At 41.2% G+C, this 27,408-nt stretch overlaps 3 protein-coding genes across 4 annotated transcripts; 2 read left to right on the top strand and 1 right to left on the bottom strand.

Moving 5' to 3' along the window:
- The first annotated feature begins 930 nt into the window (after nt 1–930).
- LOC131428647 (lanC-like protein 3 homolog) lies at nt 931–2,300 on the top strand. The gene is made up of 2 exons (XM_058592693.1): nt 931–1,149; nt 1,210–2,300. The coding sequence occupies exons 1-2, from the start codon at nt 963–965 to the stop codon at nt 2,298–2,300; spliced, it is 1,278 nt and encodes a 425-aa protein (XP_058448676.1). The 5' UTR covers nt 931–962.
- A 533-nt stretch (nt 2,301–2,833) lies between these two features.
- Nucleotides 2,834–24,456, top strand: LOC131427022 (pyruvate dehydrogenase phosphatase regulatory subunit, mitochondrial-like). Of its 2 annotated transcripts, none has more exons than XM_058589896.1 (6): nt 2,834–3,608; nt 3,666–4,506; nt 22,975–23,114; nt 23,176–23,811; nt 23,877–24,052; nt 24,120–24,456. In XM_058589896.1, the coding sequence occupies exons 1-6, from the start codon at nt 3,015–3,017 to the stop codon at nt 24,373–24,375; spliced, it is 2,643 nt and encodes an 880-aa protein (XP_058445879.1). In that variant the 5' UTR covers nt 2,834–3,014; the 3' UTR covers nt 24,376–24,456. The 2 variants fall into 2 exon arrangements, with proteins under 2 accessions (XP_058445879.1, XP_058445878.1); XM_058589895.1 differs by having other exon boundaries at nt 2,836–3,608; nt 23,176–23,799; nt 23,862–24,052.
- On the bottom strand, nt 24,441–25,500 carry LOC131427024 (large ribosomal subunit protein uL29m). The gene is made up of 3 exons (XM_058589897.1): nt 25,317–25,500; nt 24,975–25,251; nt 24,441–24,919 (listed from the first exon to the last, which is right to left on the bottom strand). Exons 1-3 carry the CDS (start codon nt 25,409–25,411, stop codon nt 24,494–24,496), a joined length of 798 nt encoding a protein of 265 aa, XP_058445880.1. The 5' UTR covers nt 25,412–25,500; the 3' UTR covers nt 24,441–24,493.
- Between the last annotated feature and the right edge of the window lie 1,908 nt (nt 25,501–27,408).

The following is a 27,408-nucleotide window of genomic DNA, read 5'->3' as shown; positions in this document are numbered from 1 at the left end:
TGAGAAAGTAAACAGAGAGAAACTGTCATTTGCACTTAGGACCTTTTCTCGTGTTTGTCTTCAATTGTAATAGAATTTTTCGAAGTATTCTATTAGCTTAATAATCGAACATTAGTTTCAAACTAATCGATTAAATATTACTCGATTATGTGGGTTATTATCGATATCAGGTTTTTTATCGTCACTGCTAACCTCAATCGAATGAACACATTTTACAGTCCAGCAGTACTGTTTATAAACAGAGATTTTTTTGTTTGGCTGTTAACAATTTGGATGAGACCATTTACGGTCCATATCGCCTAAATAGAGTTTTAAAACATTTGTTCACGATTGGATACAGTTTGTTTTTGAGATTTATTAAATAAAAGTGACTAGTTCCAAAGTGTAAAAATGATTGTTTAAGGCGTGTTCCTCGATTTTTGTTTAAGCTTGTTTGCAAACAGCACCGCTGAACTGTCAAGGATGAATGCTTGTTCATTTGTGACGTCACGATAAAAAAAATCTAAATACGGCATCTCTAGATGGGACGAAATCCTGGTGGAAACGATTTTATCGTTTGAGATGTCGGGCAGCGGTGAGGCAGCCGCCCTCTCAGCAGGCCGTTCACTTTTGTTGGTCTTTGAGCGCTTGTTGAAGGACATATTGCACGAAATATTCGTTCAATTTGCCGTTGCGCACGACTTTGCACGCAAGAATTATCATTGTATGAAAGCTCGAACGCAAGAACCCATAAGAGATTATTGGCTGGCTTGAAGCGTCTCTACAGGAGAATAAATAAATGATGATTGCTTTTTAAAACAACCGTTAAATTTCTTACACAAATTGGAATCTCTACTTGGATGTCTGTTCTCTGTGTCCAAAATTTATGCTGACGGCCCGAGCTTTCTTCAAGCGGGCGAAAATCGAGTCGAGTACTCGAGAAAAATCTCATCGAAACTCATGTCTCACGACTTCTGCTAAATATGACTTCAAGATATTTTAAAAACCCGTATGAAGATTATGACGAAACAAAACACGGAACAGCTGAATGTGATATCTTAAAAAGGGACACCGTTATTCAGTTAGTGCAAAGCTATGTCGATAAGATATTGTTAGAAACGAAAAAGGCGAATTACAAACTCCGAGATGACTTGTATGTTGGTGAAGCCGGTGAGTTAATTGATTATGCGATGTTCATACGATGTCTGGTTATATTTTCATTTTACACAGGAATTGCTTTTATGTTTTGGAAATTAAGTCGCTTTGATGAATTCAAACATTCGTATCCGTGCCTGGAGCATGCTTCCTACTATATCCAAAGAGCTAAGGAAATTTCTCGATCCAAAAACAAGTCGACTAATGACGCATCGCGCATCGCTTTTTTATGCGGACATTCTGGAATATCGGCAGTGTCTGCAGTCATATCCAAAGACATCGGTGATTCTACTAAATTTTCGCACGATATTGAGAAGTTTCTCACCGGCCATACGGTTTGTAAGTCCAACGATTATGATGCTGATGAGATACTAGTTGGCAGAGCTGGATATCTGAGTGGTGCGTATTGGTTAAACCAGGTCCTCTCAGAAAAACCAATCAAGAATGATATTATTGAAGATGTGTGTGATAAACTTATCAAACGTGGTCGTGAGTATTCCCGTTCAAAACGATGCCCACTTCCGTTGATGTACGAATATCACGATAGTGATTACTTGGGTGCAGCTCACGGTTTATGTTCAATTCTTCATATGTTGCTTGAATCGCCTTGGTTTGTAAGAACAACAAATGGAGTGTTTAATAATATATCGAAAACAAAACTACAAGATGTACAAACCGCAGTTGAATATTTTTTGGGAATTCAGGACGATGATGGGAATTTTCCGACCAGATTGTTCAACTTGAATAAAAAGTTAATTCACTGGTGTCACGGTTGTCCAGGAGCGGTATATTTGCTGGCGAAGGCCTACCTTATTTTCAAAGAGGATAAATACTTGCTGGCATGTCGTAAAAGCTGTCAAGCTATATGGTGTCAAGGATTGCTGCGGAAAGGACCTGGAATTTGTCATGGAATAGCAGGAAATGGATATGCTTTTTTGCTGATGTATCGATTGACCCAAGAAAGGAAATTCTTCTATATGGCTGCGAAATTTATGGAGTTCCTTACAACGGACCAGTTCCTGAATGGAGCACGAACACCGGATCGCCCGTTTAGTTTATATGAAGGCCTAGCCGGGACGGTTTGCTTTTTGATTGATCTCTTGCAGCCAGCGTCTGCTTATTTCCCATTCATGGACGTATTTGATATCAAATTTCATCAACCGTAGAATAAAAAACTTAAAATCTTAAGCCTCAGTATTAATCCAACTCAATCCGAAAAGATTATTATTTATTAGGAGCTATAATCGATAAAGATAGCTCTCTGATTCAGCGCAAATAAACAAATTTTTATAAAAAGAAATCAATTCCAGTTTAAAATATCAATAACTGTACTGTACTGAATTTTCTTCTTCTACTCCACGTGCTTCCTCAGTTAACGACATTTCTTTCGCTTGAAGTAAATTATAGTTCAGATCTATGTCACAATTTATTCAAAATATTCACAATTTAATAAAAAACAATTTTGAGGATACAGAACCTATTCTCATCACACAAACTTTACGTGAGAGTTGAGAGATTTCATAGATATAGTATTTCTAGAGAAATGTGTTTGTGTGCGGAATGATTCGCCCTACAAGTAAAATCTGCATGCGAATTGTTTGTAAACAAATCTCACACACAGTACCGTTAAGTGCGAAAGTGTACGAGCAATGTCATCGGCTTTACAGCGCCCTTGCAATTATGAGAGGTGTAGTGCATAGCTGCATGGCCTGCATCCGTGGTGGGTCTGCTTTTAGAATGAAAGTAGATGCAGTACCAATCGATAAACTGTTCGGTACACTTTGTATGTGTGGAACAGTTGCAAACTGCGGTGAAAAATGCAATGTTATATAAGGATTTCAATTAAAAAGTAAAGTGACAGTGTTTTATCACTTTGAAAAATGAGCTACTTTGCGAAATTTGCTTATCCGAAAGCAATTCGTTGGAAACCATTTTGCACCGGAAGTGAGAATTTAACCCAACATGCACGAGTTGTTATTGCCGGAGCTGGGATGCTTGGCAACTCTGTGGCCTACCATCTAACAGAAAACGGTTGGAGCAACGTTGTGGTACTAGATCAGCATACAATTGGAAGCGGAACATCAGATTTTGGTTCCGGGACAATCGGGTTGTTTAAACCCACACCGGAGCGTAACATTATCATGGAAAGTTTGAAACTCTATGAACGATTGCAACGTGCCGGCCATAATGTGGGACTGCAAAAATGTGGAAGTCTTAATCTAGCTCAAACGCACGATCGAGTAATAGCTATCAAGCGAAGGATTGCATACAATATTCCTACTGGTTTGTTCTGTGAGTTTATAGATGCTGAAACGGCTAAACAATTGCATCCACTGTTGAACGTGGACGATATCCAAGGAGCAGTTCATGTACCTGATGATTGCATCGCAAATCCTGCATTGGTCCTGCAGGTCTTAGCTAATTTGGCCAAACAAAAAGGAGTGAAATACTACGAGGGATGTACGGTCAAATTCGTAGGTTTAAAGTAAATCCGTTTTTTTTTTGTTTAACTGATCAATAATTTTCTTCAGGTCAATACAAAAGGTGGACGCGTGGAAAGTGTAGAAACAGACATCGGAACAATAAAGTGTGAATACTTTATCAATTGTTGTGGAATGTGGGCGAGAGAACTGGGCCTCAAGAGCAAAAAGCCAGTTTGTATACCTGCTTATCCAGCACAGCACTTTTACGGTTTATCATCTAACCTTAACTTACCGAGTGACGTGTTACTTCCATGTGTTAGAGATTACGATTCCAACCTGTACGCCAGGCAGCTGGGTGGAGAAATGTTAGTTGGGTGGTTTGAAAAAACGGCAATACCTGCTTTCGAAAACACCAAGGATATTCCAAAAGAGTGGAAATCTAAATTACAACAGGCAAAGACAGAGCATTGTGCTCCATTATGGGAGAAGGCGGTTGATCGGATGCCGTCACTCAAAGATACGCCTCAACCGAAAATTACTAACAGTCCTGATAATTTCACTCCCGATGGACGATGGATATTTGGGGAAACAGCCGAAGTAAAAAATTACTACGTAGCTTGTGGTATGAACGGTAACCCATTGCAAGGCTCTGGAGGTGTTGGGAAGGCACTGGCCGAATGGATTGTCGCGGGAGCACCGACGATGGATATGCTACCATTTAATGTTCAGCGTTTTCTGGATTTACACAACAACCGACAGTATTTGCAAAACCGTATAAGGGAAGTTGTCGGGCGTCAGTATGCCATTCTGTATCCAAACCAGAGCGAGTATATTTTTTCACGCAAACTACGTTGTTCTCCGCTCTACAGCGTGTTAGAGACTCGAGGGGCCGTTTTCGGAACTAAGATGGCTTACGAGAGGGCACTGTACTTCGATACTGACTACGAACGTGAGTATCGTCTATGTGGTTGTCTATGAATTATCTATTCTAATCAGTGTTGGGAAGGAATCAGAATTTCGAAAATCGCGACTGAAAGTTTTTGCCAGTGTTGGTGATTGCCGAAAATTTGACAAAAGCTGCTCGATATTTATCCATATTGTATACAACATTTTCAATCCGGTAGAAGATGCTACAAGAACTCGAGTCTCTCAATGCATAAACCGCGAGAGAATTTTGCTACATTTTTTCGCTCCACTTCATACTCTGAGTATTTCACGGCCCTTAAAAAAATTACAGTCTGATAATGATTGGTGTTGTGTGGAATTTACCAAGAGAGAATCGCAAGTTGACAATTATCGCAGAAAATCGAATCGATGATTCGACTTGATGATTCTCATACTAGGTTGCAACATTTCGAAACCCTTGTGTGGAGCATTCACAGACATTTTCATAGGCACAACTTATACAAAGGTTATTAGCACATAGTTAGAATAAGCGGCAGTAGTAAAATGATTCTATAGCAACTATCCACTGCCCATACAGAATAGGATCGCGAAACGAGAATAAGCGACCGTTTGTTGCTTCAGAGAGAATCCAAACAGCAGCGAGCTAACCTTTGATTCTCAGAATGGCCATCGAGAGAAATTCGCTCTCGCACTGGTGTCTATTCCATGTTAAATGAACCATGCCGGTTTTTTGTTGCTGTGATGATATCCGTCTCTCTTTGATGGCACTGATTGAATCGTTTGAAGAGTTACTAGTGAGCGTTCTTCGATACGATAAAAGCCATTTCCCGGTTTTCCCGGAGCGCGAGATAAAAATTTCCGTTTCTCAGAACAGACCCTAATCGCGTATGTTCAATATTTTTCAATATTCCTTCCATTCAAGCTTTAAACAGAAATGGTCTTGTGGTGCCATACGAAATCCCTAAATTTCATCAGGATCCGATTGCCGGTTGTGAAGAAAGTGAAGAGTGTTAAACATTTCATAACGTCATTTAAAGTGGCGAAACAAATAACGTAGAAGAATTTCTAAGTTGACATCACTCCAGTCGGAAGTCATTGGTAGTAGACGGCTAACCAAGCGGAAGCATCGGAAACAGTGATCATATATTCCAAAATGGAACTCACTCACTTTTCTCAGAGATTGCTCGACAGATTTTTGCATACATTTAATGAAAGGTCTTAGGGTCTCATAAAAAAGTACAGATTTTTTCCGAATGCGACAAAATTTCACATATGCAAAAATCGTACAAATTTGAATATAAACTAATAAAGTTTGTTGGTAATGTTAGTAGACGAACCGACTTCAATGACACCGCTTCCGCTTACCGGCAATGTTGAAACTATCATTTTCTCAGATTGCTTAACCGATCTGAGAACTGTTTCATTTTGTAGATTATACTAGTTCATGCACAAACAAACTTTAAATGTGAGTAATATGAAACAAAACTAAAATTACTTGGAACTATGTTTAAAAATCTGATCCACAATTTCTCGAAACGTTCATCTTCTGAAGTGACAGTAGCACACTGCTCAATGTATTCCAGCTTTATTTCGTCTGTTCCTTCGTCACTAATGCTATTCGTATCCAGTATTTTTTTACTAATTCTAAAGAATTCGATGTTACAGTAATAGCAAAACTAGAAACAACAGACATGACAAAGGTGATCTGTCTTGAATTTTACGAAGGAATGAAGTATTAAAATTCTAGCAGTCAACAAATTGTATTGAGACTTCATGTTTTCCCCAAATTCGATTATTGTTGGTGAAATGAAAACATTTGTGGCTACCTAGAGTTACTCCGATTTTAACAGCCTTTTTCTAGGTTACCAGAAATATCATCAGTCATTTCAAAACCTTATAATTATTCTGCCTTGTTCAAGACATTCAAATAATCATTTTCTTTTGCAAGGCTACAACTAAATCAGTCTTATTAAGGCTATCTGGAAAATCAGTCTTTCTTAAGACTAATTCAAACTAGGAGTCTAGGAGAACCTTTCTTCGTTCTTTCCAGAAGTGAAAGTAAATATTTCAGTTCGATGGGAAAATTATAAATGTCGTGATGACACAGAGAATCTAACACAATATTGTCATTGCCAGGACTTCGGCCATGATATATGACATACACTGTTTAAATTGCGGTAATTCGCTTGCAAACACGGTTCAGTGAACTGTTTTCATGCTCTGATTATGATGGAAACCGTAAATCCAGTTACTGACAATGTCCTGTCAGGCAAAACATTTTCAATTCTCATTCAATCAAATTCAATTCGAATCTCCGCTGACACCGGTTTCAGTAGCATAGTGTGGTGAAGAACTACACTTGTTACACGACCATACTTGGGGACTCGAATTTAGTGTTCGAGTGTTCAAGTAGAAGGTAAAATAGAACTCATTTCTTTCTTCTGATCATGCTTATATGAGCCTGCCTAGGCTAGCTTTTTCGTTCTAAATTTATAACTGATTCAATCTAGAATACCTATCTGTCTTTTCATTTCCTATCTTTCGTCTCTCTCAGTTAATGCTTGCCGAAAAGAACCAATCAAAATCGATATAGTAGACAATTAAAACCAATTAACATCTCTTGAACTGAATTTTTCACGAGTGATAAGGAAATGAACTTTTTCTAATCACGATTTTCCCCACACTGATTTTATTGTTTCAGTATTTACGCATCATAATTCTGATAAAAATTTTCGAGGTCGGATTCCTGTCATTATTCAGTACCCCAATACACTCAAAAGAGAACACAATCTCGTTTCCTGAATACCACGATTTACGTTTTCTGCAAAGAGTTTGTGGTCAGTCCTTGTTTCGATGTTTACTTCTTAATAAAAGGAAAAATTTCTTTCGCTACTCTGCGATCAACGTTACTAATATCTATATTCATTGAAAAACCAAGGAACAAGTGCGATTTATAGACATGGTACTATTCTCATCAAATTTTCATGCTGCACAAGTTCTATACGGAATTGGAAATTAGATACTACATCACCTTGCTTTAGTTACGTTTAGGATGAGACGAGTGTCACATTGATTTTTAGCAATGTTCCAAAATTGTGTATCATATTTTGTTGTGTGTTTCGTTTGTAACCTCCGAATCGAAAATCGAATGATGAACCTGAAAATTCTATTCCTAATGATCGACATCAACACAACATGTTTTTACAGAACAGTACAAGTATTTGCACTATTATTCAATCGAGCGTCGCACAAATCATTCGAATCAGGTTTGTCGGAAAGCCATGTCCTATCGTAATATGCCACCATTCGTTTCGTTTCATTGAATTTACGCTGATTTAAAAATCTGCGAACAGATCATGAGTCAGTAAGTTATCACTCTCCCTCTCGACTCTTAGTAGTCGGTAGTCAATGAGTAATCGGTCAATAACTTACCATTCCGGTCGTATTATTATGCGCTAAAATGTACAATATTATGTTGCTCCTCGGTTCATCGCCTCTTCTGATGTCCATGACAATGAAGTAATGATCATTGGGCAAGGTTTCAATGATCTCAAGGGTGCAGTGAATAGCAGACAATTCTGCGACGTAAACTGAAGCCAGATCACTGAGTTCGTACGAAGCGGTGAGGTTCTGATTGAAGATGCCGAAGACTGAAGAATCCTTTTTTCGAACAATTTCCGGATATTTGAGAGCATAGCAACCGAGTGATATGAACTGTGATCGAAGGCTGGTTTCCCAAGTTTTTAAATGGCAATCATTATCACTTGTCTCCAGTCATGTGAGACAATATAACCCTCATGAAACTTGTTGAATAAATTCAACAAGCGCCTTTTGGTGAGGTCAGGCAGATTTTTCAACAAGTTGAATTTGATTCTGTCTTGCCCCGGGGTTTTATTGTTACACGACAAGAGCGCTGAGTGAGAACTCCATCGCGACGCGGGTGATCTCCTGTTCCGGAACAAAGTCAGAACATTTTTAGAGAAATCGAATATCCGGTGGTTGAAGTATTATTTGCTTTCGCTCGTGATATTGTGGTTGTGCATTGCCGGACTGTGTTCGTTGTTTCTTTTGTCAAACTGTTTACGAACAGAGGCCAGTGACCGCGTTTTTTACGTTATTCAAACTATTTATTCAAGCGTCTAATGTCGCGTAGTTTTTATAATTATCAGATGTTCCTCTTTCCGCGATAAATTCTGAGCACTCTTTGTCCCACCACGGGTTAGTTCCACCACGAGCGGATGTTAGTTTCTGCGCCGGGTAAATGTTTCGTCTGAGCTTAAGTCCCGGTATCGAGAATCAAGCCAGCCAAAAACGTGTATTTTTCTCTCTGAAGTTCTTTCAAGTTTCTGCGGTCGCATAGCTATTCCAATCAATATGTGAGGTCTTACGAAAAAATGACTGTCTCCGATGGTCTTACATTGCTGGCGATCGAAATTACGATAGGTTGGTGATCGCTACCATGGCGATAAGAGATGGCCTTGCACGTGCAATCCAAACATAGCGATGTCGCGCAAAGGGATAAAACCGGCGCACTTGCTCATGCAGGTGGTGTAGGAATCTGTGTCATTTCTCCCGTATTCAAGATTGTCATAATGAAGTTGCCGAAAATATCATGGATCATAGATGATCTGTTATAATCATGGAGTCAACCTCAGCTCATACCGTGTGAGTTGAAGTATCCTATAACTAGCGTCACCAAGCCACTGATGACCAACCGAGGCTCTTGCGGGAATGTAGCTGGAAGCAAGGCAAAGGTCTTTGCTTTTGATTGTAACATGACATGTGACAACTTCAATACCTGGTATTTAGGGGAGGCTAATACGATAGAAGGGATCATTTCGATCAAGGCGAATAATGTTAAAATCGTGGAGGTTTAACGGTATTTCAGAAGTGTACCAAGTTTCGCATAATGCAAATGCTTCACATTTCAGTTTGTTTTTGGAGTGATACTTCTACAATTCCACTGTAAAACAGTGATTGAATACGTCGGTAGATTACTTAGCTATCGAAGGATACGATCGCTGAGAGAAGGGGCCATTGAGCAGTCAACTGCTTCAAAAATGTTTTGAGTGTAGATATGACAGCCATAAGCAGGCTTTTGAGAGGATCCGATTTATTGAAGGTAGACATGATCCAGCCCACAATATCAGAGAATTTAACAAATATAGTATTTGGTGAATTTACTGATTGATCTTTCGGGACTTTTTGGGTTTTTTGATGTCCCAAGAAGTGGTGGAAATTCTTTCTCAGAATTTAATATTCAGAAATTTGTTACCTTTGGATGGGAATTATTTCGAGTACATACAAAATCAAAACAATCAATCGACCTATGTAAAAGTCAGTTTCAGAAGAGCGTGGTCATGATTACTCGCGATCGGTGAAGTTTATTTTTCGCGCACAGTTTGAAGTACAGTTTTTTTTTCGATCGCAGTTTTGTCGTGCTCGCACTTTAAAGGTCTCAAAATGACCCAAGAATTCGAATGGAATTGCTCCATAAAGTTGAGATTGTAACAGCTGTGGTGTTTAATTTAACGTTAATCGCAATCCTGTAGTCTCTGAATGAAATTTCTCCTAATGAATCCAAATAACCTGCCCTCGTTAATCACTTTTTTTTCTTATATGGTTATTACTTAACTTGACGACGTCCAGGGTTGTTAAGAAAAATTTCAAAATCAAAACGCGCAAAATCCGCGCGAAGTCGAAAACTAAAATGCGCGAAATCCGTGCGAAGTCGAAAACTAAAACGCGCGATATTCGAGTGAAGCGTTAGACAACTATTTTTATGAAGTACTTGAACAATAAATAAGTCCGCATACAGCACGTCACTTCGAAAAACCCCATGAAAACGATTTCATTTTCATTCTCCATCTTTTTCGATGCCCTTTGTATGACTAATGTTAACGTTATGTGCGTAAAAACAAATTCCGGCGCTCCTTTTCCTGATTTTAATAAATAAATCTTCCATATGGTTGAAAAATAAACCAATCAGTTCATTCTGCTTAAAATTGCAATTCAAGAAAAGTGTCTTAGTCTAGTACTCTTCGGTTTTCCTTAAATTTTTCGAGAAAAATTATCTCAGTTTCAGCTTACTTCCACTGACACATTTGATTAGCAACAAACACATGTTTACGTTTCGTCTTTGACTCATCAGTGCATAGCAGTTCAAATTGAACTGCTTTATGCAAAACTCTGCAGTTCAATTTGAACCGCGAAGCAGACGTAAAGTTTCTGCTATTTGCAGAACACTTTTTTCTTTGCATCGAAATGCAATGTCAATACTGACGTGTCGAACGAAAACGTGTTTTCGACTTTTTCTGGCCTATGCAGGTTTTTACCAATCAACACAAGTTAACTTGGTTTTATATGTTTACGTTTCGTCTTTGACTCATTAGTGCATAGCAGTTCAAATTGAACTGCTTTATGCAAAACTCGGCAGTTCAATTTGAACCGCGAAGCAGACGTAACTTTTATGTTTACGATATCAAAATCGATTATTTCATACAAAATGTCAGGCTTAACATTCATTTGAGAATAAATTATTGTTAAAAAAGATTGTTTGAAACTCGATCCTGCAAGTCACTTTAATAAACTCTTTGCACTGCATATATCAATCTATACGTACAATACATACTGAATAAAATGTACGCAATACACAAATTACCAACACAAGTTAACTTGGTTTACTCTTGATCCTTAATTAATACTCTCTGATGTACGGAAAATGTTACAATAAAAATAAAAATGCTTACAATTGTGATTTTGAAAGAAGTGAACCAGATTTCATGGAAGATATTCTTTTTGCTCGGCAAACATTTTCTTCTTAGTAAGAAGAATTTTAAGGTAGACCACATCAGGATGATCTGATTCAATCTTTTTAATAGTAGTTTTAATTATAATAGCGCCATCTTCTGTTGTCAGATTTTACTCTAAATGTCTTCCTTTCCTCCTCATCTTTTATTCTTTCATTTGAAGCATGATAAAGCCCACTGGAATTAGTTTCTGTCAAATTTGTTCTCCAGCAGGCATACAACTCAATAGATTAAAATCATCTAAATGATACATTTCCTTAAATCTAGTGCTTCTATAGTAACTAAATCTAATGATACAGTTACATAAGAAACGATTTCTTGATAACATTACGTGGTAAATGAAAGTCGAAAGAATTGAAACATTTGTTAAATATGCGGCACATGCTAGCAATGAGCTCGTTATATCCATAATTAGTTCTAACATAAGTAATCCGAAGAAAAAAAATACGAAAAACTACGACGTCGAATGTAAAATTGTAACAAATGAAAGCTCTATGTGCTCTTTAAAATTTAACTTGGTTTTCAGAACACTCAGGTCCTTAACAGATGATGCGCGTTCGAGAACATTTTGTGGCATATTATAGTCGTACTTGTATACAGACTTTTTGCTACAAAAAGAGACGACGGAGCATTTAGTGGCATTTAAACCATTTTGAAATATGAAATACGAAAATCATCGGCGAACGATCGAACACTTGATCGAAAAATTTAGATCGTTGAGATACAATAAAATTATGAACGGTCCAAGGTGACTTCCTTGAGGAACTCCATATGTAACAGCACATGATGAGGTTGTACAGGCTCCTATTTTCACTATCATTTCATTACCAGTTAGATATGATCGAAGCCAATTAAAAAATTATCCGTTTTATCCCAGTCTACTTAACTTGGAGATCGTTATGTGATGATTGATTTTGTCGAACGCAGCAGGGAAAGTTGAATGCTTTGGCATGGATCCAAGCTGAGTCTTGTTACAGTTAAGTTAGTAACTTAAGGTTCATAAGGGGTTTGTGTTAAGCGTGTACGAAACACTCTGCATTAAAACAGAGACAATAGTAAATTACTCGCTTGAAGAGCGAAACGGTACAGATGATTATTTTGAGTACACCGGCCGGACGGAGGAAAAAAATGACAAGTCAGTTCTTTGGGGGACACACACCTGACGACCACGCAAATGAGGCACAGCCGGAGTGACATCTTGGAATCTGGAAGATACTGCGCACCCAAGGATCTCGTCCATCCGCGCGTGCTCGTGCAAGAATTTTTCATCACCCGTCGAGCCTCATTGTGTTCGATTCCACACGTCCGGTATTAATTGTTTGGAGGCACCGGTTTCAGGTTATTTCGGTCGATTGTAGTTCGGTCTCACATGCACAATTGAAACAGAGCATCACAGTGAAAAAATTGCTTCTTCCGCGTGTTTGAATCGATTGCGGAGTACGTTCTACTCCTCCGGACGGTGGTGCAAACGAAATAAGAAGTGGTCAACAAACAGAACCGCGTCGTCGTCCTGGACGATAATGGTGCGAAACGGCCGTACGTTAATGGTGGGTTAAACACGCAACTTGCCGTCGTCATTGAAAAGAAGAGGTGCCGCGTGTGTGGATGCTCGCGATCGGGCGGTGTTTCTTTCGGAGAAGAGTGAAGAGGGACGTGTCGAACGTGTTCCATACAGTCCAGCGCAACTTTTGACTGGCACTGCTCCGGCGTGCTGTCGGAATCACAGAGGGCGACCGAAGAGAGAGAGCGACAAGGTCCGCAGGATCCGGACCACGTGACATCAACTCCCATTCCGGACACGCTCCTGATCGCTCCGACCGGGTTGGAATCAAGAGCCGGCGGTAAGACGGCCAGGATGGCAGCGAACTTTGGCAAACTGACGACAACCTAAATGGTGAGTGCACTGCTTTTTCTTACTATTGCCTCTTTTAAATGAACCGTTTATTATTGATTGGTGGGTTATTATCGCTTTGGGCTGAGAGACTAATGTCCCCCCAACAGGGACCCAATGTTTTATAACACTGGCGCCCAACTAAAAATCCCACACGAAAATTTTTTGATTTGTGTATTTGAGCCAAAATTTGCTAGTTTACGTTCAAGTGAGATTTGTGATATTTTAAGATTTGGTTTGGTTTAGTGACAGTTAATATATAATCAAAATGGATTTCACTCATTTGAATGATGAGGAAATCAACTATGAAATGGCATTACGCCACATGGTTAATCTGGGTGCAATGACCCATAGAGTAAAAGTTCAACGTTTGCGGGCGGCGGTAGCAGATGACCGCAAACAAAATATAATTCATGACTGCTCGGATCATGTAATGAGTCCGACGGTCAACATAGAAGCTTGCCAGCAGGCAATCTATGAAATTCAAAAAGTCGTTGAGCCAGCCATTCGCAGCTCCGACAAACAAAACCTCTGTCAAATACGGTCGCGACTATTACATTACAGAAACAGATTGGCAATAATAAAACCACCGATGTTTCTCGTGGAAGCGCACAAATCGCTCGTATCGTTTGTCAAAGTGTTGTTCGATGATGTGCAAAAGGTAATGACAGATCCAGCGAATGAGGTAGCAAGTGTAGTGCCGATAGATAAGCGCCAACCGGCACCGGAAAGGACCGGAAAGCAGCCCGGACAGGAGGCTAGATCCTCGTCAGGAGATGTCGAGAGGGAGCACAGCAAAGGCAGTGGACAACTCTCTACATTACCGGCAACCAGTTCTCCAGCAAGGCAGAGCGGAGGGGAAACATCACTAAGCTCGGGATTTGATGGACAGCAATCAACATTAGGCAGCGGAAGGCGAAGCAATTTACTGCTATCACACTACACCCCACCGCCACTGGAATTCCCATCGATGGTTCCAGATGCTTTTAACACGAGCAGGAGAGGAGAAAATCTTCATTCAAATTTGCAGAATGATGGTGTCAATCCCACACCTGTAGGAAACAATCGAGCGGCGACCGGAACACGTAACGTATGGGAAGAATACAACCAATTGCGGGACGATTTGTTGCATCATTTACTACGCCGAGAAGCGGGACCATCCAACGAACGAAGTGAGGACAGGCGCATGCTGAAAGCAGTACACAACTGGCCATTCAAGTTCCGGGGAGAAAAAGATACGACATCACTGAACATTTTTCTGGATAGAGTCGAGACGTTTGCCAGATCAGAAGGGATGAACGACCATACACTGTTGGCGTCGATCAAACATCTTCTGCAGGAAGACGCATTGGATTGGTATGCGCGAGCAATGGCACAACGATCATTAGTTTCATGGGAGGCGTTCAAGCAAGAGATCAGAAAGGAATTTTTACCAAGCGGTTACGCACAGATTCTCCGATTAGAAGCCTGTTTCAGATTTCAAGGGCAGAACGAGTCTTTCGCCAAGTATTATCGTGACATTGCAGCACTGTTCCGTTTTGTGACACCGGCGATGAGTGAAGAGGAGAAGTTTTTCATCGTGAAAAAGAATATGAACGCAGATTATGCGGCGATCGTAACAGCCGCGAGGCCGCATACGTTGCAGGAAATGGTAGAAATCTGCACCAGCTTCGATGAAACAAGGATGCTTCTCAATAGACAGCGTAGGATTCCAATTCCACACAGTTCACTATTAGAACCAAGCTTCGCGACACCTGGGGTTGTAGCGAAACCGGCGCCACCAACACAGTTTCAATCACGTTATGGCAGAGTTCATGCCATTGAGATGGAGCAAAACGCAACAGAAATGTCGTCTCGAGCACAAGATTCATCAGTGGAGGATGGAATGGAAGGAACAGAGGGAGAAGACGAATACTGGCAGCTGAAAATAGATCAACTAATGGAGCAAGTTAATGCAATCAAGTTGAACATGTTCAACAGAAGCGCGAAACCGGCTTGGAGGTCATCATCGAGTTCAGAAGGTTCGTCACTCAACCAACCAGCTGCGAGACAATCGATAATCCATCCACGGCTTGCGCAGGAAAAGCTGCAAACGCAAGGTCGTCAGTATCAACCGCCGGTAAGGTACCAGCATCTAAACACACAAAGCTCTACAGGCGAGTCGATTAGGCGAGAGCGACAGGTGCAACCAGAAAGCGGAGAAGTGGTTCCAGATCAGAAACGGAATGGATTAATCTGTTGGAACTGCGACGAAGATGGACATCGGTTCATGGATTGTCCGAAACCTCAAGCAATTCTCTTTTGCTACAGGTGCGGGCGGAAAGGATACTCCTTGCGAAGCTGTATAACGTGTCGAACTGACGCGGGAAACGCTGCAGCGGGGAATCTATAATAGAGGGTGTTGAGTCTCCGCATTATGTCGAGAACCCCTCAGACATCACCAATTTTGGACTTATGAATACAATAATCATTCCCGGATTAGACAACCGCCCACATGCGACTATTAATATCCTGGGCAAGGAAATGACAGCGCTTTTGGACAGTGGTGCAAACTGTTCACTATTAGGAGGAGCAAACGTGGAAATCGCCGAACAACTGAATTTGCGCAAAGGAATAGTAGAAGGTGGCATCAAAACGGCGGATGGAACACAACACAAAATCTCACATTTCATTCGTGTTCCCATAGTTTTCAACGGTCGCAATGAAACCATCCAATTGTTGTTAGTTCCGACGATACCGGATTGCGTAATTTTGGGCATGAACTTCTGGAACAAATTCGGAATCAAGGCAACGTGTTGCACCATTGAAGCAGAGACAAATGAAGCGAAAGCAAAAGAAAATGAGTCCATGAAAACTCTCAGCAGAGACCAACAAAGACGTCTTCAAACAACAATTGCGAAGTTTCCGTTGGCAGAGGAAGGAAAACTGGGAAGAACAACACTGTATGAACACCGCATTGAAGTAGGAGACGCACCACCACGCAAGCAACGCCATTACCCAATGTCACCATATGTGCTGGAGGAGGTAAACCGCGAGATTGACAGGATGCTATCATTAGACGTCATCGAAGAAGCGCGCTTCTCCCCATGGAACAACCCACTCGTAGCCGTGAAAAAGAAAACGGGAAAATATCGAGTTTGTTTGGACGCACGTCATCTGAATTCTGTGATGGTGAACGAGGGATATCCGATTCCGCAAATATCCTCGATTATCAACAACCTAGGAGGCTGTGCATACATTTCATCGATCGATCTAAAAGACGCATTCTGGCAGTTACCCTTAGAAGAGAAATCGAGGCCAGTAACAGCGTTCACGGTTCCATCTCGAGGACATTTCCAGTTCAAGGTTGTGCCGTTCGGACTTTGCACAGCAAGTCAAGCGTTAGCGCGGTTGATGACGCATTTATTCGCGGACATGGAGCCGTACGTATTCCATTACTTAGACGACATTGTTATTTGCTCAAGATCGTTTGAGGAACACATTCAGTTATTGGAAGAAGTGGCGAAGCGACTGTGTCAGGCAAACTTGACAATATCATCAGAGAAATCGAAATTCTGTCGTCGAGAGATACCATATCTAGGCTACATACTAAACGAAAACAGTTGGAAGGTCGACGAAGAGAAAATAAGCAGTGTCGTGAAGTTTCCCATCCCAGCAAGCAGAAAAGAGGTACAACGGTTTCTAGGTTTGTGCAATTGGTACCGACGTTTCATTTCGGATTTTTCACGTCTAGCCGTACCATTAACGGAACTCACAAAGACGAAGAACAAGTTTCGATGGAACGCGCAAGCAGACGAGGCCTTTCTCAAGCTAAAAGCCGCTTTAGTATCAGCTCCAGTACTGGCCATGCCGGATTATTCGAAGCCATTCGCAATAGCTTGCGACGCAAGCGATGTAGCGATCGGAGCAGTGCTAACGCAGGAGATCGAAGGAGAAGAACATCCAATCTGCTATTTCTCGCAGAAGCTCTCGTCATCGGAACGAAAGTACTCGGTCACGGAGCGAGAATGTTTAGCGGTCATACGGGCGATCGAGAAATTCCGAGGATACATTGAAGGAATAAAATTTACAGTTTATTGCGACCACGCAGCACTTAGCTACTTGCGTTCAATGAAAAACCCCACGGCACTCATGAGTCGTTGGCTCTTACGGTTAAATGCGTTCGATTTCGAAATCAAGTATAGAAAAGGAAGCATAAACGTTGTACCAGACGCGCTTTCACGGATCGTCGCATCAGTCAACTTTACCGGATCAAAATCCAAAGACGACTGGTTCAATCAGCTCATAGAACGCGTGCAGAAGAAAGGAAATCGCTTCCCGGACTTCAGATTCGTAAACGGAGAGCTGTACAAAAACTGTTTGAGCAAAGACGAAGGCGGCAACGCAATTCACCGATGGAAAAAGGTGGTGCCTGTTGAGGAACGACAGGAACTGATGCGAAGATATCACGATACCCCCACCGCAGCGCATCTAGGATTTCGAAGTACGCTGCAGAAGATTCAAGTCCATTTTCACTGGCCGAAAATGCGAGAGGATGTAAGCAACTACGTACGGAGCTGTCAGACGTGCAAGGCAAGTAAAGCGCCAAACAGGAAGATGATGCCCCAAATGGGAAACCTGAAACCAGCAAAGCTACCATGGGAACTAATTTCCATAGACTTCGTCGGTCCGTTCCCACGTTCAAAACAAGGAAACACAGTTATGCTAGTCATAGTTGACTGGATTACAAAGTACGTTATCGCACATCCGATGAAAGCCGCAGACGCAGCAAAGATGTCACAATTTCTAGAACAAGAGGTCTTTCTGAAGTATTCGCGACCAAGGATAGTTTTGTCGGACAATGGGAAACAGTTTGAATCGTCGGTGTTCCAATCTCTTCTTGTCAAGCACAAGATCGCACACATGAAGACAGCATATTACTGTCCCATGGTTAACAATGCAGAACGTGTGAACCGCGTGCTAATCACCTGTATTCGAGCCTTACTGGAAGGAGATCATCGCGATTGGGATAGTCAGCTTCCAGCCATCACGGCCGCGGTAAATAGTGCAAAGCATGAAGCAACCGGAATCAGTCCACACTTCGCCAATTTCGGAAGAGATTTGATACTGCACACAGATCTATACACACAGCAGAGCTTAAATACTCCAGACGATCCAAAAGTAGCCCAGGATTTGCGACTATCAACCATACAACGCATGCAGGACTTCGTACTGCAACGTATCAAGAACAACCACGAAAGGACAAAACAACGGTATAACCTCCGCACACGCATGATATCGTTCAAAGTCGGAGATTTGGTGTGGCGCAGAACGTTCGGACTCTCCTCAAAGGCAGATCATGTGAACAGAAAGCTGGATCCAAAATTCGTTCCGGCGATAGTGAAGGAGATTCTCGGCGTGAACCTATACATTCTAGAAGACGTAGTAACTGGAAAGAAGGGCAGGTATCACGCGAAGGACATGAAGGCAGATTAGTGGAAATTTATACAGCTATGTATGCAGGCCAAGTCTGTTAACAAAGAGTTTGGAAGCTCCAGAAACACCGCAAGTGTTCGGGATAAATCACACTTCATCAGGGTGCGGCGAGCAACAACGGTTAGACTACCTCCCCACCTTGTTAGGACAACTTGCAGTAATGCAAGCCCCGCCAGGCTTACCGTTAGCGTATCGTGAGAAAACGCATCCAAGTGTACGATCATTGAAACAAAAAAGCCTTTTTTCAGGCGCGCCGGTAGCGGACCGTGAGAAAAACGCACATCGGAACCTTCGTCATTTCAGCGAAGCAGAGCCTCTGCAGGCATGCCGGTAGCGAGCCGAGAGAAAAACGCATAGAGTGATTCGAGAAGCCAGAAAGCCTTCAGCAGGCCGGCCGTTACCGTAACGGGAGAAAACGGATGGTCGAAACATAGACTCAGGAGTCTGGTCAATTCAAGTCATAGGATTGAGGAAAGCGAGTCATAGGGTGGATAGATTGGTCGGGGAAGGCCCAAGACAACTGACAGTCGCAGCAAGTTGCTGTCGAGACGTCAGGGACGGGATCGGACTTCCTCCCAGAAAAGACTGAGGATGTCCACACGTTACCGTTAAGCGAGAAAACGGATTCAAGCTAAACAACAGCTTGATTTATGTCGACAACCCACGTACACAAAAATCACCCAAGGACGACGAAAATAGCCTTTGCAGGCAGTCCGTTAGCGAAACGAGAGAAAACGCAACCAAGTAGCACGAAACTAGCCTTCTTCAGGCAGTCCGTTAGCGAAACGAGAGAAAACGCAACCAAGTATCACGAAACAAGCCTTCTTCAGGCAGTCCGTTAGCGAAACGAGAGAAAACGCAACCAAGTATCACGAAACAAGCCTTCTTCAGGCAGTCCGTTAGCGAAACGAGAGAAAACGCAACCAAGTAGCTCGAAACTAGCCTTCTTCAGGCAGTCCGTTAGCGAAACGAGAGAAAACGCAACCAAGTACCACGAGACGAGCCTTTTGCAGGCAACCCATTGGCGGAACGAGAAAACGCGTATCGATGGATGCAGTTTTGTGGAAAGACACATCGGTTACGAATCATGAGAAAGGAAGAACCAAGTAGCAGTCCGAGCAAACCAGGACAATGGCAACAACACAGCTAACTGGCGCAAGGTGGAATTGCATGGGAGCAAACATCGAGAAAAACGATAATTGCAAAAGGACGAAGCAAAGCGCACATGTTTCTAGCAAGCTGCGAATTTTGGTTCATAAGGAGTAAACACAACCGCACACAAGGATATCGTGAGAGTATTAAAGCCTACACAGGCCTGCCGTTTGGTCAGATCGGGAGAAACTGACAGTCGTTTAAACAGCTATGAGTTACACCAGCTACAAAGTTTCACGAAAACACGAGATCGGAAGAAACTACCCATTCCTGGATTGGTGTCGACGTCATGCAAGATCCAGAGCAGTCAGGATTCGGAAATCGGATCGGGTAGACAGTTGTAATAGGGGTCGTTATGACAATCTGTACAAAAGTAACGCGATTCTGGGCGCGGTAAAACCCTTGCATTGGGCTCATAACGATCGAGGGACTAAATACCCCTTTTCCTCTACGACAGTCAACCATTTGTTACAAACCAAAAAGCTATCACAAATACATTGTTTAGTTATATCGTCATTGTTAATTCAAACCTATTTAGCACTAAAATAGGTTAAGAGTTTATTGAATGTTCTGCCGTTACAACAGGACTTTCGTGTTTGGTGTATAAGGACTTACCCGGAGACTGATAGCCATAAGTTAGTTGGCGGTAATCGCGAATTAGCCAGAATTCGCTGGCGTTATTGTATAGATTTGTGGATTTGTGTCATTTAGTTTTGTGAAGCTTGTTCCGTACAGGAACATGTTACGAGCGTTGATTGTCTTAAGCATCACGTTCATAATGCGATGTATAGTCTCCGGGGGACTTCTTTGTGGTGTTGGCTCATAAATTTCTCATGATTCGAGCTTTCGCCGATTCATGAGAAATTTTTCTGTAACGGCAATGTTGTGTTACAGTTAAGTTAGTAACTTAAGGTTCATAAGGGGTTTGTGTTAAGCGTGTACGAAACACTCTGCATTAAAACAGAGACAATAGTAAATTACTCGCTTGAAGAGCGAAACGGTACAGATGATTATTTTGAGTACACCGGCCGGACGGAGGAAAAAAATGACAAGTCAGTTCTTTGGGGGACACCCACCTGACGACCACGCAAATGAGGCACAGCCGGAGTGACATCTTGGAATCTGGAAGATACTGCGCACCCAAGGATCTCGTCCATCCGCGCGTGCTCGTGCAAGAATTTTTCATCACCCGTCGAGCCTCATTGTGTTCGATTCCACACGTCCGGTATTAATTGTTTGGAGGCACCGGTTTCAGGTTATTTCGGTCGATTGTAGTTCGGTCTCACATGCACAATTGAAACAGAGCATCACAGTGAAAAAATTGCTTCTTCCGCGTGTTTGAATCGATTGCGGAGTACGTTCTACTCCTCCGGACGGTGGTGCAAACGAAATAAGAAGTGGTCAACAAACAGAACCGCGTCGTCGTCCTGGACGATAATGGTGCGAAACGGCCGTACGTTAATGGTGGGTTAAACACGCAACTTGCCGTCGTCATTGAAAAGAAGAGGTGCCGCGTGTGTGGATGCTCGCGATCGGGCGGTGTTTCTTTCGGAGAAGAGTGAAGAGGGACGTGTCGAACGTGTTCCATACAGTCCAGCGCAACTTTTGACTGGCACTGCTCCGGCGTGCTGTCGGAATCACAGAGGGCGACCGAAGAGAGAGAGCGACAAGGTCCGCAGGATCCGGACCACGTGACATCAACTCCCATTCCGGACACGCTCCTGATCGCTCCGACCGGGTTGGAATCAAGAGCCGGCGGTAAGACGGCCAGGATGGCAGCGAACTTTGGCAAACTGACGACAACCTAAATGGTGAGTGCACTGCTTTTTCTTACTATTGCCTCTTTTAAATGAACCGTTTATTATTGATTGGTGGGTTATTATCGCTTTGGGCTGAGAGACTAATGTCCCCCCAACAGGGACCCAATGTTTTATAACAGTCTCTGATATGTAGTCAAAGCAACTATGTGTTATAAAAATCCAGAACTATAATTTCAAACAGCTTCGATACAGCGCACAAAGCAACAATTCCAAGGTAGTTGGATACTATACCCTTGTTTACATAGGATTTCTTCCAAATTTCAGGAACGCAAAGAACAATTGAAAATGTTGGATAGTGGAACCAACAAACTATTAGAACACTTTCTTATCACCACGGGTGGAATCCCAGAACTTCTTCGTTTCTTTTATTGTCAGACTTCGCTTCGTAAGCATGTCGTGTAAATTTTGCTTTAAGAATGCGATTTTTATCATACACAAAATTTGTTACCATATTATTGAAGAAACGCATTTCATTTATTGTATTCTTTGCATTATTGAATGTATTATCACTGAGACGATATCTTCCATCTGCCATCAATATACTTGAGTGCAAAATGTTGAAATAGATCGAGATCGAAAAGCATAAAATCGAAATATTGTCCACTGAAGAAAACATTGGCTAGAACCGCCTTCTAGTCAATTTTAGTTTTATCAAGGTGAATATTCGGCCATCTCGACCAATTGCTGAAACGTTCGCCCATCTCTAATTTTTTAGGGTCTCATAATAGTCTCACACAAGCTTCAAAAATTTGCAAAGAATTTTGTGGAATATTTTGAAATTCGCGCGAAATCCGCGCAATAGCATCAAAATCTTAGCAGAAACCGCGCCAAATCCGCGAAAATCGCGAGATCTGCGAAAACCGCGAAATCCGCGCGACCGTAACAACCCTGGACGTCCAACACAGTTTATACACATGGGAAACATGTATGCTGTTCATTTGGTGCCCATACTGAACATGTGGTTCAAAACAGCTAAGCACATGAAAGAAATTTCCTCACAAAACAGTTGATTGCGCGCCAAATGACTTTATCAACAATCTAGTATTCATGTTTAGCTCTCAAGCGTCCAAGCATTTGTCAAACTCGATACGCGCCAAAAAATCATTGAAGATCTAGCATGCTTTGGGTGTAAAAGTTCCAATTCCATACAAAACAATTTGTTAGATTTTCCCCACTTTCCCGATAGATTTTTCTAATGAACTATACCATAAAACCTTCACATAAATATCTTCTTTCGAATAAAAAATCGTTTGTAGTTCGGTTCACGCCTACCAGAGAACGTTTATTGCATACACTTTTTCCTACTATATTTTATACTAATCAAGGATTGCTGCCTTCCAAACAAAATAAATGTTATTTTTCAGGAGGACAACCGTTTCCTACGTTACCACCAGGAAGCTTCTACAAACCAAAATTCTTTAAGTTCATGGAAAAGGAATACTTAGCTTGTACTCAACATGTGGGTATTATCGATATATCATCATTTTCTAAAATTGAAATTCAGGTACGAGTGGTCAAATAATGAAAACAAAACAAATGGTTATAGTGTATCCTTATTTTGCCAGCCCGGCGTGCGGAGCAATTCACTGAAGAACAGTGTTCTAGACTATCTCCAAACAATGTGTGCAAACGACGTCAATATTCCGATCGGCCATATCTTGCACACTGGAATGCTAAACGAACGGGGCGGATACGAAAACGACTGTATGCTAATACGACAAAGTGATGATCGCTATTTCATGATATCACCGTCGTCGCAACAAACTCGGATCCATCAATGGATGTCACGAAATTTGCCTCAGGATGCCAGTGTTCAACTGAACGATGTCACCTCGATGTACACAGTGCTCAATGTTGTAGGGCCCAAGTCAACCCAATTGATGAGTGAATTGTCGAATTCTAATGTAAAATTGCAACCATTCACATACAGAAAACTGAACATTGGATACGCAAGCGATGTGATGTTTATGACTTTCACACATACAGGAATGCCCGGTTACTGTATGTATGTTCCATCCGAGTACGCGCTGCACGTTTACGATCGATTGATGACCGTCGGACGCGACTACGGTGCGCGCGACGTTGGCATATTGACGCAAAGATTTCTGAGAATCGACAAATTTATTCCGTTCTGGGGGGATGAACTAACCAGCAAGACGACTCCTTTCGAAGCAGGTGTGTTTTACTCGGTACGACTTGAAGTAAGTAGAATTTTGGACATCTCTTTCTCTGAGCCCAAAGTCATTTACAGATTTCACAATTGAAGAAAAAGGAAAATTTCATAGGCCGGGCGGCACTTGAGAAACAGAAACAGGAAGGTTTGACGAAACGATTGGTTCTTTTTCATCTAGAGGACATCGACGTCGACAAAGACGTTTGGCCTTGGGGTGGCGAACCAATTTATCGAAATGGAGAATTTTGCGGAACCGTCACCTCAGCAGGGTCTGTATTTTTTATAACTGGTTCAAATGCTTTGCCTGATCTATACTTTTATTGGTATAATTTCCAGATATGGTTTTGCCTCGGAGAAATTGGTATGCCTAGGATATATTCAACGCTCACAGAGAGATATATCCAGAGTGGTGACAACGGAATTTATAATGGATAAAAATGCTGTCTACCACATTGACATAGCCGGACGATTGTTCCGTTTGACTCAACATGTCCACCCCAAAGCGGCATTGGCCAAATCAATCGCAGAACGAGAACAACGTAAGACGTATCGACCCACTGTTTTGAAATATAAGAAGCAATTTCAAGGTTGAATAACAAGTACTTAAGAGTGATTGTGATATATAGTATAGAAATGAATAAATTTTTTAATTCGTACTTAGACAATTAACAAATATTGATAGTTTGTATTGGTCGACTTAGAAAACTGTTTCATACCTTGATTGGCTCGTAATTTCCTCGAACTTTATCATATTTCAGAAGTTTATCTATATCAACGGCGGGATATTTTTCTGCGATCATCGCTCGATCCATGGTCGGGAATCGTTTGAGCAAGTGCATTACTTCATTTCGGTCCCGGTTTCTACTCTTCCTTTTAACGTTATATAATTTTTCACGATAAAGTCGCAAGAATTTGGTTACGGCTGCACCTCGATAGTAAAACTTGCGCGTTTCATTCCACTTTTTGTTTGCGTACTTAGGAATGACGTGTTCACACATACGGTAGTAGAATTTGAGACCCAACTGGTTGTGCTCCAGCTTTCCCGGTCGTTCTCCGGTATCACCTGTTTCGAGCTCATAATAAGCACGATTTCGCTCCCGTACAACATCTTCGAGGTTACTCATCGATAGGTTAACCTAAGAAGCAAAACAGTTTCAACCAATTGTTCTAACGTCAATTTCTGATCTATACCTTGTCTAGCCGCTCCGGACTGGGAAAAAGTTCAACCTTTTCGTTGCAGGCATGCTCCATGGTGAGTAGCATATTGCGCTCCTTTAGCAACACGAACCAAAGCTTATGTAGATCCGAGTTCGATTTTATCCGCAACTCGTCTTTATTCCAAGCTCGACCATGTTTAACTTCATTTTCACCCAAGTTTTTCTTTTCTTCGAAAAATTCAGCCAAATCAAAACGCTTCAATGTAAGTGAAAAATTCCTCGCCAAAACCGGGATCGAATGTGATTCTCCTCTGAAAGAATAAACACGATGATGTAATGCAAATACAAGTAGACGAAAACAACAGTTATTACTCACGAGAATATGATGGCGTTATTTAATTTGACAGAAGATAATGCTCCTATTTTGCAGAAATATGATGTAGTTTGGCAAACCCTTTTGAAAACATTCATTTTCTACTAGTTTTGGAAACTTTTAAAAAGCAAATCTGTTTACCATGATGTTTTGCTCAACAAAAATTGTAGATGTCAAATAATACACTCTTATTCACTACCACTCATTTTCGCAAAATGTACTTTTTACACAAGAGTTCAAAAAGTACACGCAGCTATCAAATTACTGAATATGAAGGGAAAGCTACTGCCCGCATTAGCTTGACTGCCAGCGTTCAAAATATGGCAAATATTACGCATAAAATGAAACAACCGTTTCCGCAAGGAGATTTCGCCTCATTGCTTCTGATGGTTTAACACTCTGCGTGGAAAATTCTTCATTCTTCTTCTTTTTTGTTAATGGGTTTATTTATGTTTGGGAAATTGTGTTCGGATCGATAAAAAATATTTATTTATCTCATAAACACTTCATTTATTTAATATTGGGCATATTTATTTGTGCAAGATATTCGCCCTTATTCTGAATAACGTCGTATCGTTTTTTCCCTCGTATTTCATTTGTATTCCCCATAACGCTAGCAAAATCAAAGGTAGCTATTATTCGATCGAAAAATCAATACGTCGTTATTCAGAATAAGGGCGATTATCAAATTGACATCAAACTCACCTGTATCCTACAACTCATATGATGCGCTGCTTTTACTAACATAAGTGTAACGAAAAAAATTAAATGAATATGCGCGGGTTATTATGCGACGTTTTTGACGGCCTTTACTGAATCGGTTCTGGCAATCGTCTGGTGTCCATGACAGTCTAGGTAATCAAAACGCCATGCGGGGAGCGGCCGCCTACACCCACCCACATTATCGAAATGACGGAATGAGTATTGACTTAGAAAAAAACGTTCAACGATGGTCCTTCATTGGTCCAATGCGTTGGATCATTGGTCCAAAGAAAGTCCAATCAATCGTTCAACGGGAGGCCAACACGGGACCTTCGTTTGCCGATTCTGGAACAGACCGTTGAACCGAATGCTATTTTTTTCGTTCAACAAACCCGGCAGACAGAGGTCCATTGTTGAGCCATTTTTAACATGAAGAGTTGGAGCCCCGTTGGACTAGTTTTACTGCAGAATTTCTGAAGTTTTTTCCACTTATTTGTTTAAACTAACAATACATACCTGCACAATACTTCTTCCTCACGTAGAATAACAACAAATTTTCTTTCTATGGAATGGTAACACTTAATTTTCACACTATTTTTGCAATAGAAAAAACAACAACAAACCGTTCAAGCAAATTGAACGAATATTTCGTGCAATATATCGTTCAACAAGCGCTCAAAAATCAACAAAGTTGAACGGCCTGCTGAGAGGGTAATGAATTCTTACTAGACTGCATGATTTTTCAGTGCTCGATCGGTGACATTATAAATGTCATAGAATATTCGCTCATTTTATGAATGTGTTAGTTTAAATTTTAGGCGACTTAAGCCATTTCACTACACTTCAGCTAGAGGAATAGTTGAACTGTTTACTGCGAACTTAAACAGTTCAATTTGAACCGCTAACCCCAACGTTTTCCTTTTTGTTGTTTGTTACTTTGGGGAGGTTTTACAGCTACAAAATGTCAGATTTTTTTTCTGAAAAATCGTAGTTTTCACTTTGAATAACCACCAAAAATTCACAAAATTAAACATAAACGTTGGGGTCTAGAACAACTTCTACTCTATCTATGCTGCTTTGATTTGTCGACCTCTGATTAGTCTGCGCTAAGATACAATGGACACCGCAAATCAGGTTTTTAAGGAAGCGTTCTCAAAAATACCTCTTCACCGACTTATTTCTCGATATACGAAATAAATAGGATAAAAAGCATACCACGAAAAAATCACCAAATGTTGTTCGAAATATGCTTTTTAACATGCAAAATATTTGAGGTTATAATGGGTTAAAGTGTTGCAGTCAGGGTCGTCGAGAGAAAATTCGGGTCCGAGAATTTCGAAGCTGTTAAAAATTTGTAAACCTGGGAATATCAACGAGTTGAGATTTTTGAAAA

Source organism: Malaya genurostris, chromosome 2, assembly GCF_030247185.1.
Source record: "Malaya genurostris strain Urasoe2022 chromosome 2, Malgen_1.1, whole genome shotgun sequence".
Classification (NCBI taxonomy): domain Eukaryota; kingdom Metazoa; phylum Arthropoda; class Insecta; order Diptera; family Culicidae; genus Malaya; species Malaya genurostris.
The sequence above is the reverse complement of the archived record's forward strand: the minus strand, read 5'-3'. Positions and strand labels throughout refer to the sequence as shown.

Bases quoted from the DNA above. Each gene is read 5' to 3' on its own strand.
- LOC131428647 (XM_058592693.1), top strand. From the start codon at position 963: ATGACTTCAAGATATTTTAAAAACCCGTATGAAGATTATGACGAAACA. The intron at 1,150-1,209 runs GTGAGTTAATTG...CATTTTACACAG, and splicing joins CTTGTATGTTGGTGAAGCCG to GAATTGCTTTTATGTTTTGG.
- LOC131427022 (XM_058589895.1), top strand. From the start codon at position 3,015: ATGAGCTACTTTGCGAAATTTGCTTATCCGAAAGCAATTCGTTGGAAA. The intron at 23,800-23,861 runs GTACGACTTGAA...AGTCATTTACAG, and splicing joins AAGCAGGTGTGTTTTACTCG to ATTTCACAATTGAAGAAAAA. The intron at 24,053-24,119 runs GTCTGTATTTTT...TATAATTTCCAG, and splicing joins GGAACCGTCACCTCAGCAGG to ATATGGTTTTGCCTCGGAGA.
- LOC131427024 (XM_058589897.1), bottom strand. From the start codon at position 25,411: ATGAATGTTTTCAAAAGGGTTTGCCAAACTACATCATATTTCTGCAAA. The intron at 25,252-25,316 runs GTGAGTAATAAC...TTATTCTTTCAG, and splicing joins AATAACGCCATCATATTCTC to AGGAGAATCACATTCGATCC. The intron at 24,920-24,974 runs GTATAGATCAGA...TTTGCTTCTTAG, and splicing joins GTCCGGAGCGGCTAGACAAG to GTTAACCTATCGATGAGTAA.